This window comes from Nicotiana sylvestris, chromosome 2 (genome assembly GCF_000393655.2).
Source record: "Nicotiana sylvestris chromosome 2, ASM39365v2, whole genome shotgun sequence".
NCBI lineage: Eukaryota > Viridiplantae > Streptophyta > Magnoliopsida > Solanales > Solanaceae > Nicotiana > Nicotiana sylvestris.
The window spans coordinates 78,319,386-78,337,059 of NC_091058.1; the positions used below are offsets into that span (position 1 = coordinate 78,319,386).

The 17,674-nt window shown below is 42.0% G+C and overlaps 1 protein-coding gene across 1 annotated transcript; it reads left to right on the forward strand.

Moving 5' to 3' along the window:
• The first annotated feature begins 2,897 nt into the window (after positions 1-2,897).
• LOC138885113 (uncharacterized) lies at positions 2,898-7,315 on the forward strand. Its single transcript, XM_070166012.1, has 4 exons — positions 2,898-3,419; positions 4,091-4,151; positions 5,066-7,005; positions 7,241-7,315. The coding sequence occupies exons 1-4, from the start codon at positions 2,898-2,900 to the stop codon at positions 7,313-7,315; spliced, it is 2,598 nt and encodes an 865-aa protein (XP_070022113.1).
• The last annotated feature ends 10,359 nt before the right edge of the window (positions 7,316-17,674 follow it).

The following is a 17,674-nucleotide window of genomic DNA, read 5'->3' on the forward strand; positions in this document are numbered from 1 at the left end:
TTCATTTGGAAAGTCGAAAATTTTCTCGATTTGGGATTCAAGATAAACCGGTGACTTGGGACATCAAAAGCCAAACCTTTCCCAAGTGGCGACTCTGAAATAAATAAATAATCCCATTTTCGAATAATGTCACTTAAAATGGAAAACTCCCTTATACATTATCCTTCGGGGTGATTGTGTAAAAAGGAGGTGTGACAGCTCTGGCGACTCTGCTGGGGATCCAAACCCAGAACTTCGGTTCAGGGTTCAAGAATTCGAGCTTAGAATAACTGTTATAGTTGGCTTGTTTTATCTGATTTTTACATGTTGAGCCTACTGTGCTAAATTCCGCTTTTACCGCTTTGATATTGTTTGGACTGTATATAAATTGCTACGAAACCCTCCTCTCTCTGAGTCTTCTAAATCATCTGGGAAGTGTGCACTTCGTGTGACTTCTTTTCTGTTAGAGTCTTATCCCAATTTTAGAACGAGGTTCGGACAAGTTGCAAAGTCGGTGAAGCATCTGTATTCCCGGTACACTGCCCCCCTCGGCTCGAGCTGTCTGCTCGAGTAAGCCAGGTCTAGAACAATAAACCCAGGTTTTTAAACCTAGTATAACAAGCCTCATGCCGGATCCCTAGTAGGAACGTTTGTTTGCATCATATGCATTTGACCTTGGAGACTCAACACAGGGGTTGGGTCTGTCTAGGACAGGTGTACCCAAATAAAAAAGACCATCCTGACGCATCTTACGTGCTACTTGCGCATCTGTTTGTTTCGGCTTGCATGTTGACCGGCTTTCTAGAACAGAGGAAGAAAATCAAAATAAAAAAAAAATAAAAAAAAGAAGAAATAAATAAATAATAATAATAATATAGGAGTGAGAGGTAGGTATTTAGAAAATTCCGAAATCTCCAAATGAGCCAAATTTTTCAACTGCCATGTTCTGTCAAAACTGGCGAACTACGCAGGTCTAATTCTCACCGGATGTGAGATACGTAGGCAAACCTCATCGGTTCCGGTCCACCATTTTCAAAAACATCCAAAAATATTTTCCTTTACTTCCTTCTTTAGAAAAGTCTTTCTTTAAGACCTTAATTTAAAAAAAATCCAAAAATAATTTTTTAATTAATTTCTTCTCAAAATTCAAAAATATTTTCATTCTTCTTTCAAAATTGGAAAGAAAATGCAAAATTCAAAAATATGTCATTTTTAGAAGTATTTCTTTCATAAGAAGGTGATGTCATTCTTGTCTAAAATAGTTGAATGTCCCCAAAAGGACGCGGGAAGGCCGTTTTTGCAAGAACAACCACCTTTAGTAATTTTTTTAGGTTTTGGCCATTTAGCAAACACAACCTTAAAATCTTCTTCCCCGAAGTGCTAAAAGGCCGTATTTGCAAAGCCGGATTTTTATGGAATTTTGATAACCTTTTCTTAAGTCCAAATGAGTCATAACCTTTTAAATTAAATCACCCTAATAAATGTGCAGGATGAGCACAGATGAAAACGAATCCTTCGCAGCTCTTGAAGAGATCCCCTTATAGCTCCACATGTGGTGGAATTACCTAGGAAAAGGTAGCCGAGGAACTGTGATAAAAGTTTTGGGTGGTCTTGTCAGACTTTTAAACATCAAGCCAAGATTGGACGTGATTGAAGCCCTGATACCTTTTTGGGATCCGACTCTCAATGTGTTTCGCTTTTCTGATTTTGAGCTCACACCCACACTAGAGGAATTTGCGGGTTACGCCAGCCTTAGTGGAAACCTTAGAAGTTGGTACCCGGTATCACCAAGACCAGTATCTCCTCACAAGTTTCTAGATATGTTGAGTATTAGCTGGGATATTCAAGATGGGAATTTATCTGGAGGGTCTTGCACTTTCCAGTTCCTGTACCAACGCTATAACAATCCCCAAGGTTTCGAAGCACTGAATACTGGTCTGACCCATGCCGGAAATAAAGATAAATAGGAGGCAAAACGGGGTTTGGTTTTTATAGTAGCATTCTTGGGTGTTGTAATATGTCCGCGGAAAGACGGCAACATAGAATTGGGCCTCGTGGGAATGGTGGATGTCGCAATCAAGAAAGCTAATGGCACATTAGTTCCCCTGATCTTATCTGAGATTTCCCGAGCTTTGACCATCTGTCGAGAAGGGGGAAAATTCTTCCAGGGCTGCAACTTACTACTACAATTGTGGTTACTGGAACATCTCTGCCACCGTGTCGGGTATATGAACTACGACATGACCTGTTTGGATTGCATCGATGAATTTGAAATCCGAGTGGCGGGGGTTGAATTTCCAGAGGGTACCGAAGCTTGGTTTGCCCACTTGAGTTCTTTAACTTCGGATAAAATTGAGTGGACGTTTGGATGGCTCCCTGCCACCGAAGTCATGTACATGTCAGCTAAAGTGTGCTACTTTCTCCTAATGGGCATCCGGAGCATTCAGCCATATGCTCCTCACAGGGTTTTGCGCCAACTAGGAAGATTTCAAACCGTCCCCCATGATGAAGATTTGAGTATACATGTTGTCAAATTGGGCCCAAAGGCTGTATTTCCAGAAGGAAGAGTTCGCCAAGTTTGGAATGAGTGCAGATTTCTCGAACCCAAGACTATGGTGCGGGATCTAGCTAGAGGTGAGGTGGACCCCAATTATATGGTTTGGTTTGGCAAAAGATTTCAAATTCCTCAAGAGCCCGAGAGACTTGCTAAGAGACCTCATGTCCAACAATTCACTAACGACTCGCAGGAGCAGTGGGGCTGGTTGGCAAAAGAAGAAAGCTATAGGGCTAAGATAGGTAAATTAGAGGGACAAATTAGGGACCTCAAATTTGGCCACAGTATCCAAGCTGCCGCAGATGAATGGGAAAAGAAAAAGCTAACTCAGGAAAACGAAGCTCTCAAAACTCAAATCCATAAAATGAGAATAGCTGCTAGAAACCCGGAAAGAAGCCGGGCAGATGAAAGGCTTATAAGCGGTCTGAGAAGGAAAGTACTTGAGTGTCAAGATGACCTAGAAAAATCCGAGGCTAGTCTAGAAAACGTACGAGCACAATTGGCAGAGAATGCAGAAGGGCGGGCAGAGTTTGTGCGACAAATGAAAAGAGAATATGAGGGGACAATCGCCAATTTAAAGAGAAAGCTAATCACCCTTGAAAATGAGGTGGACAAACAGGCCAGGAATTTTAAAGCCGATAGGGAACATTGTTATGCTTTGATGGCCCAAATGGACGAAGATATACAACAATTGCAGAATCAAAATCATCATGACACTCAAGTGTTGGAAGCCCGGAATCAGCAAATCGGGCGTTTGCTTCAGGAAAAGGGTATTGTCCGAGAGAGGGTTAGAGTCATTGCCGACTACATCGTCATGAAATGCCACGCATGTGAGGATATGACTCATACCACTTTCTTCGCTGCTGTAATGACATTTGTCCGCCAGGTAATGAGTGATTTGAAGCGGCTTCAAGGGGATCTTGCACGTAGGCCCGTGAGACCGAATGATGTCCCACATGCCCCAGGAGTCGAAGCATTGATGTATTCATGATTTTTCACTTATTGAGTCTGTATTTTGGAAATTATTTTTTTTAGTCTGTTGGTAGTTTCAAAATTCCAAGAAGATAAGTGGTTTGAGGTCTTTTGTAACAGAAAGTTTAGGAGTTTTATTAATGAAAATTTGAAAATTCCCAAAATTGTTTCATTATTTTTCGCACTTGTTTCTCTTGAACTACGTAATGATCTAAGTCACGCGGCGTCGTGATACGTAGGCAATCCTCATCGAATCCGGTCACATTTTTTGTAAATAACTTCAAATAAGAGAGGGATGTGAAAAACAGAGCCAAAGAAAAACCAAAAGAAAAATGAAAAAAAAGGGGGGGCAAGGAAAGAGAGGAAAGAAAAGAGTGGAAAATGGAAATAAAAGGAGAAGTACAAAAGCCAAAAGTGAAAAAAAAGAAAAGAAAATTGGGAAAATAAACAGAGCCAGGATGAAACATGCAGCCGTTGCGAAACATGTAGAAATACATTTAACTGTATAGGTGCATCACACCCCAACGTGCGATTTCCTATGTGTTAATTGCTTCAAACTAACTGGTTTGTTGTCCCCTTTTCCAGAGTTTCTATAGTAAGGTGGTTGGTTTTGTGGTAGTCTGGCTTCACATTCATACTTCACAAGGTCAAAAGGAAGTGTTGAAATGTCTTCGGAAATTCCTTTGCCAACAGTTCCTATTCCAGAGGATAGTCTGATCTCGGTCATCCAAACTTCTGAGTCAGCAACGACTGAGGAAAATAGAATTTTGCGTCTCCGCATGATGGAAATGTGGGATGCCTGGGCCAATGGAAAAGAACCGCCAAGTGCGATCCCTGGATTCCCTGAGCTTTTTCCCAGGGAAAGTGGGACCTCCAACATCCCCATAAGTTATCCAAATACCCCACTGGTATATCCTACCATTTCAGCCCACTTTGCTGGAACACCTTCTGAGTCTCGCCCCCAGGTGTTAGCTTCAAGTGTGGCTTCAAACATATTCACCGCGCCACCTTGTTCAGCCACGACACAACCTGCTTTACTCAGGCCTAACTTTGATTCATCTTCCTTCACATTTCAAGCACCATCTTTCCCAGTTGAACCTCATCAGTTTCCTACTTATACTTACCCTCAACCACCCCAATTTGAGTTCACTGCGGGGCAAGAAAAGACCACCAAAACTTCTTAACAAGAAGAGATTGTGAGGAAAATGAGGAGTATGGAACAGAGTTTCAAAAGCATACAAGGCTTGAGTGGACAGAAAAGTGTATCCTATGCCGACTTATGCATGTTCCCTCATGTGCACCTATCATTGGGATTCAAAACCCCAAAATTTGAGAAGTACGATGGGCATGGTGATCCTATTACTCATCTCAAGAGATATTGCAATCAGCTGCGAGGAGCCGGTGGAAAGGAAGAACTACTCATGGCCTATTTCGGAGAAAGTCTGATTGGCATCGCATCTGAGTGGTACATGGACCAGGATATATCCCACTGGTACATCTGGGATGATCTTGCTAGAGATTTCGTCAGGCAGTTCCAGTACAACATTGATATTGATCCAGATAGGAACTCATTGACAAACTTGAAAAAGAAATCCTCAGAAAGCTTCCGAGAGTACGCAGTTAAATGGCGTGAGCAGGCATCCAGGGTAAAACCTCTGATGGATGAGGTTGAAATTGTCACAGTTTTCCTTCAAGCTCAGGAAGCTGATTACTTCCAGAATATGATGTCCGCAATGGGTAAACAGTTCGCTGAAGCTATCAAAATTGGCGAAATGATTGAAAATGGGCTAAAAACGGGTCGAATTCTAAGCCAATCTGCTATCAGAGCTACCTCCCAAGCCATTCAGGGTGGGTCTGGAGGAATCACAAAGGGAAAGAAACGGGAAGAAACATTCATGGCAGTGTCGGGTGCAAGGAGAAACTATAATCCCAGATCCCTTTTCTCAGAAAGGACCCTGCAGCACTATTACCCTCACCAAGATTTGGTCTATACTCCTCAGCCATACTCGGTCATGAATGCTCAGCCTTATGTCCGGCCACAACAACAAGCCAGCAGAAATCAAGCTCCATTTCCTAGAAACCAACCTCCTTACCAAACCCACTACAACCCCCGTCCTCCACAAAATAATTTCCACCCTCATGAACCGCCCAAGAGGCCAAATTTCACACCAATTGGCGAAACCTACTCCAGCCTGTTACCAAAGCTTGTTCAAATGGGTCTGTTACAGCCTGTTCCTCAAACCAGACAAAACCTAGCATCACCCGCTTACAGAGCCGGTACCCGATGTGCTTATCACTCGGGGGCAGAAGGGGATGAAACGGATGATTGCTGGACTATAAAGAGAGTCGTGGAGAACATGATAGAACAAAGAAAGATAGTACTAAGGGATGAAGATGTTCCCAATGTGACCAACAACCCACTGCCAGCCCACAACAACGGGCCGATAATTGGAATGATTTGTAAGGATAAGGAATTTGACCCAACATTAAAGGCCATCATTGCCATTGCTGACAAAGAAAAGAAACCAAAATCTACCTCGAAGCAAGATAAAGGGGAGAAAAATAAAGAAACCACCCCTCCAAAGTCAGAGAAGAAAATTGAAGTTGAGACCGGGGTAACGCCTCCCAAAGATGTTGTTCTCTACATCCCTCAAGGCCGTAAAGAAAAGCAGATGACGTTGAGTCCTCCCAGGAGATTCAAGCTAAACAAAGCAACCCAGATGTATGTGACCAAGGGGGTTTATGTGATGTGGGGGCCAATTAAGCCATCGAGGCTGAATGAGCCCGTGGTTATTAGACGCGCGCCACAGAAGCCCATGAAAGATCCTACTGCTGTGCCCTGGAACTACAACAAAATGGCGGTGACCTATAAAGGCAAAGAAATCCCAGGAGAAGTTCAAGAAAATAACCCTGTTGAAAAGTATTCCAATTTGGAAGAGGTGAACAACGCTACTAGAAAGCGCTTCCCACTTAAGAAGCCCGTGAGTGCCGAAGAAGCGGAGGCTTTCTTCCAAAACATGAAAATGGCAGATTATGAGGTGATTGACCAACTTCGAAAATTTCCCGAACAAGTCTCCTTGTTGGCTTTGTTGATGAATTCCGCCGAACATCAGAAGGTATTGATCAAGACCCTTAACGAAGCATATGTGCCTGTTGACATTTCTGTAGAGCAGTTGGAGAAAATGGCAGAAAGATTTTTTGCAATCAATCAGATCACTTTCAGCAAAAATGATTTACCCTCAGAAGGGGCCGCACATAACAAAGCCTTGCACCTAACAGTCAAATGCAAAGGGCACTACGTGAAAAGGGTGATGTTGGACGGGGGCTCTGGAGTAGACATTTGCCCGCTTTCAACTCTACAGCGCATGGAAATTGGGACCGAAATAATCCAACCCAACAATGTCTGTGTACGTGCCTTCGATGGCATCAAAAGGTATGCAATTGAAGAGATCGATCTAATTCTGACCATCGACCCAGTAGACTTTGAAGTAACCTTCCAGGTTCTAGACATGGACACATCCTACAACTTTATTTTGGGGAGGCCATGGATTCATGCAGCGGGGGATGTACCCTCTACTCTTCATCAGATGGTGAAGTTCGAGCATAAGGACCAAGAGATCGTGGTCCACAGAGAAGATGAGCAATCAATTTATCGGGACCCATCAGTCCCATGTCTTGAAGCAAGAGAGGGGAGCGAGCACATAGTTTATCAGGCTTTTGAAATTGTGGTTGCAGACCAGTACAAAGAAGGAAAACCTTGCCCCCAAACTTTCCTTTCTAATGCATCAATCATGGTGGCCAAAGAAATGATCCGACATGGCTTCAAACTGGGGAAGGGACTTGGGAAATCATTTGCAAGGGATGGTTGAACTTATCACCCTGCCCACCGTTGAAAAGTCCTTTGGGGTAGGCTTCCGATCCACTCTAGCTGATATAAGATGGGCAAATGATAGAAAGAATGACGGTTGGGTTTTGCCTCAGCTGGTTCCGCATCTTTACAGAACATTTGTCAAGCCAAAATACCAGAAGAAAGAAGAAGATGAGGCCTTTACTGCCGAAGAGATTGAAGAGATCTGTGGGGCAATGAGGAAGATACTATATGAAACCCACATGGTCCAGTCAGGGGAGGGTTCAAGCACCGCTGAGGTGCTATATATGGGACTCAATGCCAAGCTGCAGAATTGGAAGGCTACGCCATTCCCAATCAGGCGGGAGTCCCGGTAGACCTGTCCTGCTACTTTTTCTACATCACGAGTTATTCCAGGGTGTAACTCGGATGTTTTTCTTTTAGTTTCCTGTCTTTTAAGTACTAATGTGAACCCTGTTATCTTCAAAATTCAATGAAATGAAATTAATATTTCATCGTTCATCTCTTTTCATTCTTTCTGATTTTGTTAATTTTTCTTATTTCTTCTTTCAGTTCTAATAATGCGGCTTTAAATAACATGACATGCTTGCGGACTTCATGCCCAGATCCAAACACGCTGTCTAATTGCGAAATAATGAACCAATAACCCGAATATGATGAAGAAGAGGCTTTTAAGGAAATAAATCGAGAATTGAAACAATTTGAGAATAAACCTAAGCCAAACTTAAATGAAACCAAGCCAGTTAATTTGGGTAGCTCTGAAGAAGTCAAAGAAACCAAGATAAGCATTCATACAGATGAAAGAACCAGGGACGCATTGATCCAACTTTTGTTTGAATTCAAAGATGTGTTTTCTTGGTCATACGATGACATGCCAGGATTAAGTGTCGATTTAGTGGTCCATAAGTTGCCAACCTACCCCGATTATTCCCCTATCCAGCAAAAACAGAGGAAGTTCAAAGTTGATATCAGTGACAAGATTAAAGAAGAGGTCACAAAACAATTAAATGCGGGAGTGATCCGAGTGGTCCGATACACCACATGGCTGGCTAATATAGTTCATGTGCCAAAGAAAGATGGGAAAATACGGGTGTGCGTTGACTACCGACATCTGAACAAAGCAAGCCCCAAGGACAATTTCCCTTTGCCAAACATCCACATCCTTGTTGATAACTGTGCCAAACATGAAATACAGTCTTTTGTGGATTGTTACGCAGGATACCACCAGGTGTTGATGGATGAAGAAGATGCAGAAAAGACAGCTTTTACCACACCTTGGGGCACTTACTGTTATAGAGTCATGCCATTTGGTCTGAAAAATGCCGGGGCAACCTACATGAGGGCCATGACTGCCATTTTTTATGATATGATGCACCAAGAGATAGATGTGTATATGGACGATGTAATCATTAAATCCAAAACCCAGGACGACCACGTTCGGGACTTGAGAAAATTCTTTGGGCGGCTGCAAATATGATTTGAAGTTGAACCCAGCCAAATGTGCATTTGGAGTACCATCCGGCAAACTCTTGGGATTCATAGTCAGTCGGAGGGGCATCGAGTTAGATCCAACAAAGATAAAGTCTATTTGGGATTTGCCTCCTCCAAGAACCAAGAAAGATGTTATGAGTTTTTTGGGAAGATTGAATTACATCAGTCGTTTCATCGCTCAGTTGACCTCCACGTGTGAACCCATATTTAAGTTGTTAAAGAAAGATGCGGCAATCAAATGGACAGTTGAATGTCAAGAAGATTTTGATAAAATCAAGGAATATCTGTCGAATCCGCCAGTCTTGGTCCCACCTGAGCCAGGGAGGCCTCTGTTCTTGTACCTAACCATCTTGGAAAATTCTTTTGGCTGTGTCCTCGGGCAACATGACGTGACCGGAAAGAAGGAGCCGGCCATTTACTATCTGAGCAAGAAGTTTACTAGTTATGAAGCCAAATACACTTTATTGGAAAGAACTTGTTGTGCTTTGACATGGGTCGCTCAGAAGCTGAGGCATTATTTGCAAGCTTACACCACCTACCTCATAACCAGGCTTCATACTTGGCGATTAAAGTACATCTTGCTCACGGAGTTTGACATAGTCTATGTCACTCGCACGACAATGAAAGCCTAGGCATTAGCGGATCATTTGGCTAAAAACCCGATTGATGATGAGTACCAACCTTTGAGAACTTACTTCCCAGATGAAGAAGTAAATTCAGTTGAGGCAATATCTGAAGACACTCATGCTTGGAAAATGTTCTTTCATGGGGCGGTAAACGCAAAGGGTGTCGGAATTGGGGCAATTTTGATCTCACCCACTGGTCAGCACTATCCAGCCATAGCTCGGCTTCGTTTCTTCTGTACAAACAACACCGCCAAGTATGAAGCCTGTATTATGGGTATAAACATGGCAATCGACCAAAATGTCGAAGAGTTGTTGATCATGGGAGACACAGATCTGATTATCCGGCAAGCAAAGGAGAATGGGAAACCCGAGATGTTAAGCTTATCCCTTACAAGAAGCAAGTGGAAGACCTCAGCAAGCGATTCAAGTCAATGGAGTTCAGGTACATTCCTCGTTGTCACAACGAATTAGCCGACGCACTTGCTACTTTGGCCTCAATGCAGCCGTATCCAGGCAATGCTCACGTAGACCCCTTGGAAATTCAAATTCGGGAAAGGAATGGTTATTTTAATACAATTGAAGCAACACCAAATACCCAACCATGGTACCATGACATCAAAAGGTTTCTGAAAACTCAAGAATACCCTGAGCAAGCCAGTGGAGACCAAAAGAGAACCATTAGGCGGCACGCGAGTGGTTTCTTTTTGAGTGGGGATGTCTTATACAAGAGAACTCCGGACCTCAATTTGTTAAGATGTGTTGATGTAGAAGAGGCGAAGAATCATGCATGAGGTACACGCGGGAGTATGCAGTCCCCACATGAACGAGTACGTTTTAGCAAAGAAAATCCTTCGAGCGGGTTATTACTGGATGACCATGGAAAAGGATTGTTTTAGTTTCGTTCGGAAGTGTCATCAGTGTCAGGTGCACGGTGATTTGATTCATGCACCTCCCACAGAACTGCATCCCATGTCTGCACCTTGGCCATTTGTTGCCTGGGGCATGGACGTCATTGGGCCAATCGAGCCAAAAGCCTCAAATGGACACAGATTCATACTAGTTGCCATTGACTACTTTACAAAATGGGTCGAAGCAATCACTCTCAATTCTGTCACCAAGAAGCTGTGGTAGATTTTGTGCACTCCAATCTTATCTGCCGTTTTGGCATTCCTGCAACTATTATCACAGACAATGCTGCAAACTTGAATAGTCATTTGATGGGGGAGATATGTGAGCAATTCAAGATAATGCACTGGAACTCTACTCCTTATCGGCCTAAAGGCAATGGTGCCGTTGAAGCAGCAAACAAAAACATCAAAAAGATTTTGAGAAAGATGATTCAAAGTTCCAGGCAGTGGCATGAAAAACTGTCGTTTGCATTGTTGGGATATCGCACTACTGTGCGCACATCAATTGGAGCCACCCCGTACCTTTTGGTTTATGGCACGGAAGCTGTAATACCCGCCGAGGTCGAAATCCCCTCTCTCCGAATCATTGTGGAAGCCGAAATTGAAGACAGTGAGTGGGTTAAAACCCGTCTGGAACAATTAACCTTGATCGATGAAAAGCGAATGGCTGCGGTCTGCCACGGGCAGTTGTACCAGCAAAGAATGGCTCGTGCCTATAACAAGAAAGTGCGACCTAGAAATTTTGAAGTGGGGTAACTCGTTTTAAGGTGTATTCTTCCCCATCACCAGGAAGCAAAAGGAAAATTATCTCCTAATTGGAAGGGCCCATACGTCATCAGAAAGGTATTGCCGAGAGGAGCATTGTATCTGGGCGATATCAAAGGAAATGATCCTGAAGTAGCTGTAAATGCAGATGCAGTCAAAAGGTACTATATTTAGTCTTTCTGTAACAACAACATTATTCGATTGGGAGGACGAAGGCTTTTATTCTCGCTACCCAAACACTATCTACCCTTTGCAAACCCATTTGTACCGGTTACTCTTCTTTGATTGCCCTCTTTGGAACTTGAAAGTGTTGAAAAAAGAAGAAGATGTTTTTTCCTGAACTACGTTCGACTTGATTCCGAAAGGATACGTAGGCAGCCTCTCTATGGGGTTCAGTCACACCAAAATAAAAATCCAAATTCCCTCAAAAGTGAAACTGGGGCAGGTTTTGTAATGGTCCTGCGATAATCCCGTTTGAATGGTTCCAAAGTTGTAATTTGATCCAAATCATTTTCACCCAAATCCTTTCAAGTCCTTCCGATCAATCAGTGAGAATGTTCAAGGATCAGAGGATACAACTACTTGGATCTGATGCAATAAAAATGAGAGAAATAAAATGAGGGAGACTTATTGGTGAAAACTCACACGGGCACCATAAGGCGACGGTGAGCAGAAAAATTGAAAATGAGAGAGCCTGTTTAGTGAAAACTCGTAAAGAGTGCTATCAGGCGACGGTGAGAAGAGAAATGAGAGAGGTCGATTGGCGAAAACCCGCAAAGGGCGTCGTCGATCGAAAAGAAGACACCCTCACCACTGAAAGTGTCCTGGCCAGGTTTCTCGATTTGGAGATGTGGTTCACAATGAGTTGGATAGTTGTGCATATCGGGTATCCAGTCCAAGAAGCATGTCATGTCTATTGAAGTCTGCATGCACCCTAGATAAGTCCTTCTTTCCCCCAAAAGGGACGCTTCTCCTTAAATTCATTTTTTTCTTCTTCTTGTCCTTTCTTTACTTTTCCTTGAATCCCTTTCGGTCTAACTCTGTTCCGAAACTAATACAAAGAAAAGGTGGCAAAATTGGTTTTACAAGGTTTTTGCTTAATAAAGCCAAGTCCAAAGAAAGTACCCAGCCTCATTGGATGCATCAAGTCGATCCCAACTGGCCATGATAGCCGATTCTCTGAAATCAGAGTTATTGAAAATGAAAAGAAATCCAAAGTCAAAAGCCCCTAGAAGCAGATTAAAATGAAAAGGTTAAAGCCTTATACGGTTGAGCCGTCATGATAAATTTTGAAAAGTTGAGTTCCTCAGTTTTAGGAGAGAGACCAATCTTTAATAAAAGCCAGCAAGCGGCAGAGTTTCTCGCCAAAAGAGTTGGGCCGAAATCAAGTGATCAAAAATAATAAAGGCCACAAAATCGACCACCGTTTCAAACTAACAATTGTTCTTTGTTTGAAAATTGAAACAGGTGCAATCCAAAGCAATAGTGCAAGAAGCAGGTGTAACCAAAATGGAAAAAGAAATGTGCAAGCACTAGAAATAGCTTAGCAACAATAATCAACCCAAAAAGGAAGTCTCCTCCAAATTCTTTCCTGCATTTTTGTTACTAAAAAATAAATTGAAAGAAAATAGATAAGAAGAAAAAAAAAGAAGGGTATTTTAGAAGCCCCAAAATCAATCTTCGCCTTTTACCAACAATAGGGCTCCAATACCTGAGTTTAACCTTTTTAGACATAGGGCCTCCATTCCCTAGTCGCCTTTTACCAACATTAGGGCTCCAATCCCTGAGTTGAGATTTTAGACATAGGGCCTCCATTCCCTAGTCGCCCTTTACCAATATTAGGGCTCCAGTCCCTAAGTTGAGATTTTTAAACATAGGGCCTCCATTCCCTAGTCGCCTTTTACCAACATTAGGGCTCCAATCCCTGAGTTGAACCTTTTTAGACATAGGGCCTCCATTCCCTAGTCGCCTTTACCAATATTAGGGCTCCAATCCCTAGGTTGAGATTTTAGACATAGGGCCTCCATTCCCCAGTCGCCTTTACCAATATTAGGGATCCAATCCCTAAGTTGAGATTTTTAGACATAGGGCCTCCATTCCCTAGTCGCCTTTACCAATATTAGGGCTTCAATCCCTAAATTGAGATTTTTAGACATAGGGCCTCCATTCCCTAGTCGCCTTTACCAATATTAGGGCTCCAATCCCTAAATTGAGATTTTAGACATAGGGCCTCCATTCCCTAGTCGCCTTTACCAATATTAGGGCTCCAATCCCTAAGTTGAGATTTTTAGACATAGGGCCTCTATTCCCTAGTCGCCTTTACCAATATTAGGGCTCCAATCCCTAAATTGAGATTTTAGACATAGGGCCTTCATTCCCTAGTCTCCTTTACCAATATTAGGGCTCCAATCCCTAAGTTGAGATTTTTAGACATAGGGCCTCCGTCCCTAGTCACCTTTGCCAACATTAGGGCTCCAATCCCTGAGTTGAGCGATTTTCCTTTAGCCGACATTAGGGCTCCAATCCCTAAGTTGAGTGATTTTCCTTTAGCCGAAATTAGGGCTCCAATCCCTGAGTTGAGCGATTTTTCTTAGCCAACATTAGGGATCCAATCCCTGAGTTGAGCGATATTCCTTAGCCGACATTAGGGCTCCAATCCCTGGGTTTAGCGGTTTTCCTTAGCCAACATTAGGGCTCTAATCCCTGAGTTAAGCGGTTTTTCTTTAGCCAACATTAGGGCTCCAATCCCTGAGTTGAGCGTTTCCTTTAGCCAACATTAGGGCTCCAATCCCTGAGTTGAGCGTTCTTCCTTTAGCCAACGTTAGGGCTCCAATCCCTGAGTTGAGCGATTTACCTTAGCCGATATTAGGGCTCCAATCCCTGAGTCGAGCAATTTTCCTTTAGTCAACATTAGGTCCCCAATCCCTGAGTTGAACAGCTTTCCTTTAGTCAACATTAGGGCCCCAATCCCTGAGTTGAGCGTTCTTCCTTTAGCCAACATTAGGGCCCCAAACCCTGAGTTGAGCATTCTTCCTTTAGCCAACGTTAGGGCTCCAATCCCTGAGTTGAGCAACTTTCTTTAGCCAACATTAGGGCTCCAATCCCTGAGTTGAGCAACTTTCCTTAGCCAACATCAGGGCTCCAATCCCTGAGTTGAGAAACTTTCTTTAGCCAACATTAGGGCTCCAATCCCTGAGTTGAGCGGTTTTTCCTTAGCCAACATTAGGGCTCCAATCCCTGTGTTGAGCAGTTTACATTAGGTCTCCAATCCCTGAGTTGAGCATTTTCATTTTGTGAACATTAGGGCTCCAATCCCTGAGTTGCGCCTTTTAGATTTGGGGTTTCCAATCCCCTCATCGATTCCGCGAATTTTTATTGCAAATAACTCATGAAAATTTCCTAGTAAAACTGGGGCAGAAAAATTTTGTTTGGTTGTTTATTTTGGTGCTTGAGTAGCTTTGACCTCGAGGCACAGGGATCGAGATGACCTGCGGAGTGAGTCTCAATCCAGAATAAAGAAAAGAAGAAAAGAACAAAAAAAATGAATAAGCTCAAATATTGGAGCAATCAAAGGTGCGAATTGCTCGAAATCTGATAGAAGTCACAAGCTCCGCCAATCCTGTCGTACTCAATGCTGCAGAAATAAAAAAACACCTACAACTTGCGAGCATCAAGATTTAGATCAAAGTCTACAGCAAAATCAGCTAAGACTCAAGATCAAGTTTCAAGAGAATTGTAGATAAGAATCTTGTAACTCATAGTTGATAGGCATAGCTAGCTTAACTTCGATTTTCCCTTTTGGTGTAATGAGGAGGTCAACAAGCAGTAGTAGCAGCAACAACAGCGGTAACAATAAAACCACAACTCCTGTTAGTCCCAGCTACCAAAACTTTCCGAACTACATTGACCTGATTCCTTTTTAGCCAAGGATATGTAGGAAACCTTTGAAGCAGAGGTTCGGTCAAATCTTGCTTCACACGGAGTAGTCAAACGAACAAAAATCGCTCGTATCTGCTCACTTTATCTTTGTACGGAAACTCTTCGTGTTTTCGAACAAAGAGGGGCAACTGTGAGCACGTGATTTTTACTTCACAACAATTACTCCAAAAGAAATAAAAAAAAAGGAAAGTAAAATAATTTTCCTTTACATGCAATTTTTGAGAATTTGTTGTGGTATTTTCTTAATTGTTTGCATTTTTGTGCGTGCATGTTTATTTTTTCTTAATTAATGAAAAATACAAAAAATAATATATGTGTGTGTGCATTTAGTAATTAATTTTGCATTTTTAGAATTAATTAGTCATATAAAAGGAAAATACAAAAAAAAAAATTACCCTTAGGATTTAATTTTATAATTTGTGGTTTAAAACTTAAATCATAACTTATTTGGCAATAATCGAAAAATCATAAAAAAATAGGCATTTTGTATATTTTGTGTTTAACTGTGATTTTGTACTTAACCTAATATTATTTAAGTTAATTTGGCTTTTTATAAGTTAGAATAGGATTTTAGGCTTTTTAAAATTTCGAAAATTAGTTTGAAAAAGAAAAAGAAAAGAAACAAATTAAAAGAAGAGAAGGAAATCGGACTAGGCCCAATAATCATTAGCCCAATTCAAACATCCCTTTACCCGGTCCAATTGGCCCAAGCCTCACAGACGTCCCAAACGATGTAGTTCCGTCATGCCCCATCCTGACCATTGATCTCGCTTGATCAACGGTCCCGATCGTCCAACCCTCACCCATATCCATTATCCGACCCTAACCCGTTACTAAATCGGACCGCCTCATCATTTCTTTTAAATCAGAGCCGTTGGATCCCATCACCCAATGGCCCAGATTAAGCGACCAATTTTTAATGTGTCAAAAGACCCCCCAAATCCCTTTTACCCGTCTCATTTCCAAACCCCCCCCCTTTTCGTCTCTGAAAGAGACGAACCAACCGACCTCTGAACCCTAGCGCCGCCCTTCCACCCCCTTACCATAAACCTGGCGGCAACGACGCCAGAGACCGCCAAATTAACACCACGGAACCTCCATGCCTTCCTCTTCCCAAATCCCAGACCCTTGTACCTCGAATCATCCCCCACCGTCTCGAATCTTCGTTTGAAGATTTGATCGGAACCCTAAAGCCCCCCCAACCAGTCCTAAACTCACACCACGGGACCCCCGAACCTCCCCCATCTCTAGAACACTCTGGGTTTTGCTCGAATCATGCTAGAACAGTTCGAATCCCAAATTGAACCAGGGAACCCTAACGAAGACCAAAACCGTAATTGGTCCAAATTAGAAGAAATTTGGGGTTCATAATCGACCTTAGTCGAGTGTTCTCAGTCGAGAACACTCGATTAAGGTCCATTTGACCTCAAAATATTAGAGTCGGTTCAAGTCTTAGCCCGTTTGGTTTCTGATTTTTGTGAGGTATTGCTCCTTTCTCTTTTGCTCTATTTTTATTTTAGTGTTTAGTTTGTTGTATCAGTTTTTGGTTATTTTGTGATTTATCTTCTTCTCCTCCATTTACGGATCTTTTCTTTGGTCCGAATTTTTCTGACTGTTGATTGTATGTTATAAACTACGTAGTCGATTAATTAAGTTTCGTCAATTAAGTGTTTGTAGTTTGTTTGTTCCCTTTGAAATGTTTGGTGCCAGTTTTGTTTATGTTGACATTCCCTGATTCAGAGTTTCAAGTTAGTTCGATTCTGCTGCCTGAATCCATTGGCATTTGAATTCATACTAGTTTCGAATTGAATTACAATTAATCAAGCACTTAGTTTGGATTGATATTGAATTGATAGCCTTTTTTTATGCACTTTAGATAGAATTACTGGCCATGTTTATTCATTTTAGATTTTGGACATCAGAAAGCATGTGAATTGTAGTTCTTTAATGAATAAAAGGTAACTTGATAGCATGTGCTGCCAGAGTATACTCATGCTGCCCATACTTGTTTAGTTTAATAAAAGGAAAACCATTTTTTATAATGAAAAAGAGGGTTGTCTGGGGAATCTGATGGGAATACATTTCTGTTTGAGTCTTGAGTGGAAAAAACAGAGGGAATAACATGGGAGAGAATCAGTTTTTAATTGACTAAGTGCTCTAAGAGCTGGAAAAGGAGGCCTGTTGTGATATATAAAAGGGAAGGAGTTTGGAGAGGAGGAGGAGAGTTTTTTTAGAACCTGAGGGAGTCTATTTTTGAACCAGTAAAGAGAGTTCATTCTGGACTTCAGTTCTACATAGAAAACAAACAAAAAGCAAAAGAAAAACCTCTGAAAAACTCTAAAATTCCAGAAAAAGGCATTGTTCCATTGTTAAATTCATAGTTAGTTTGATATTTAGGCCCAATCGAAGCTACTCTAGGCTGATTGTTTAAGCTTTTGGTTTCAGATTTGTCCCAGCTGATTTCGAGTTGGTGTTTGGTTTATTTGCAATTGGTTTTGAGTCGATCTGTTTAGCTCTTTTGTTTTTTCTAAAACATTTCTGGATCTCTGAGTTTCACTGAGCTTGGTTCTTA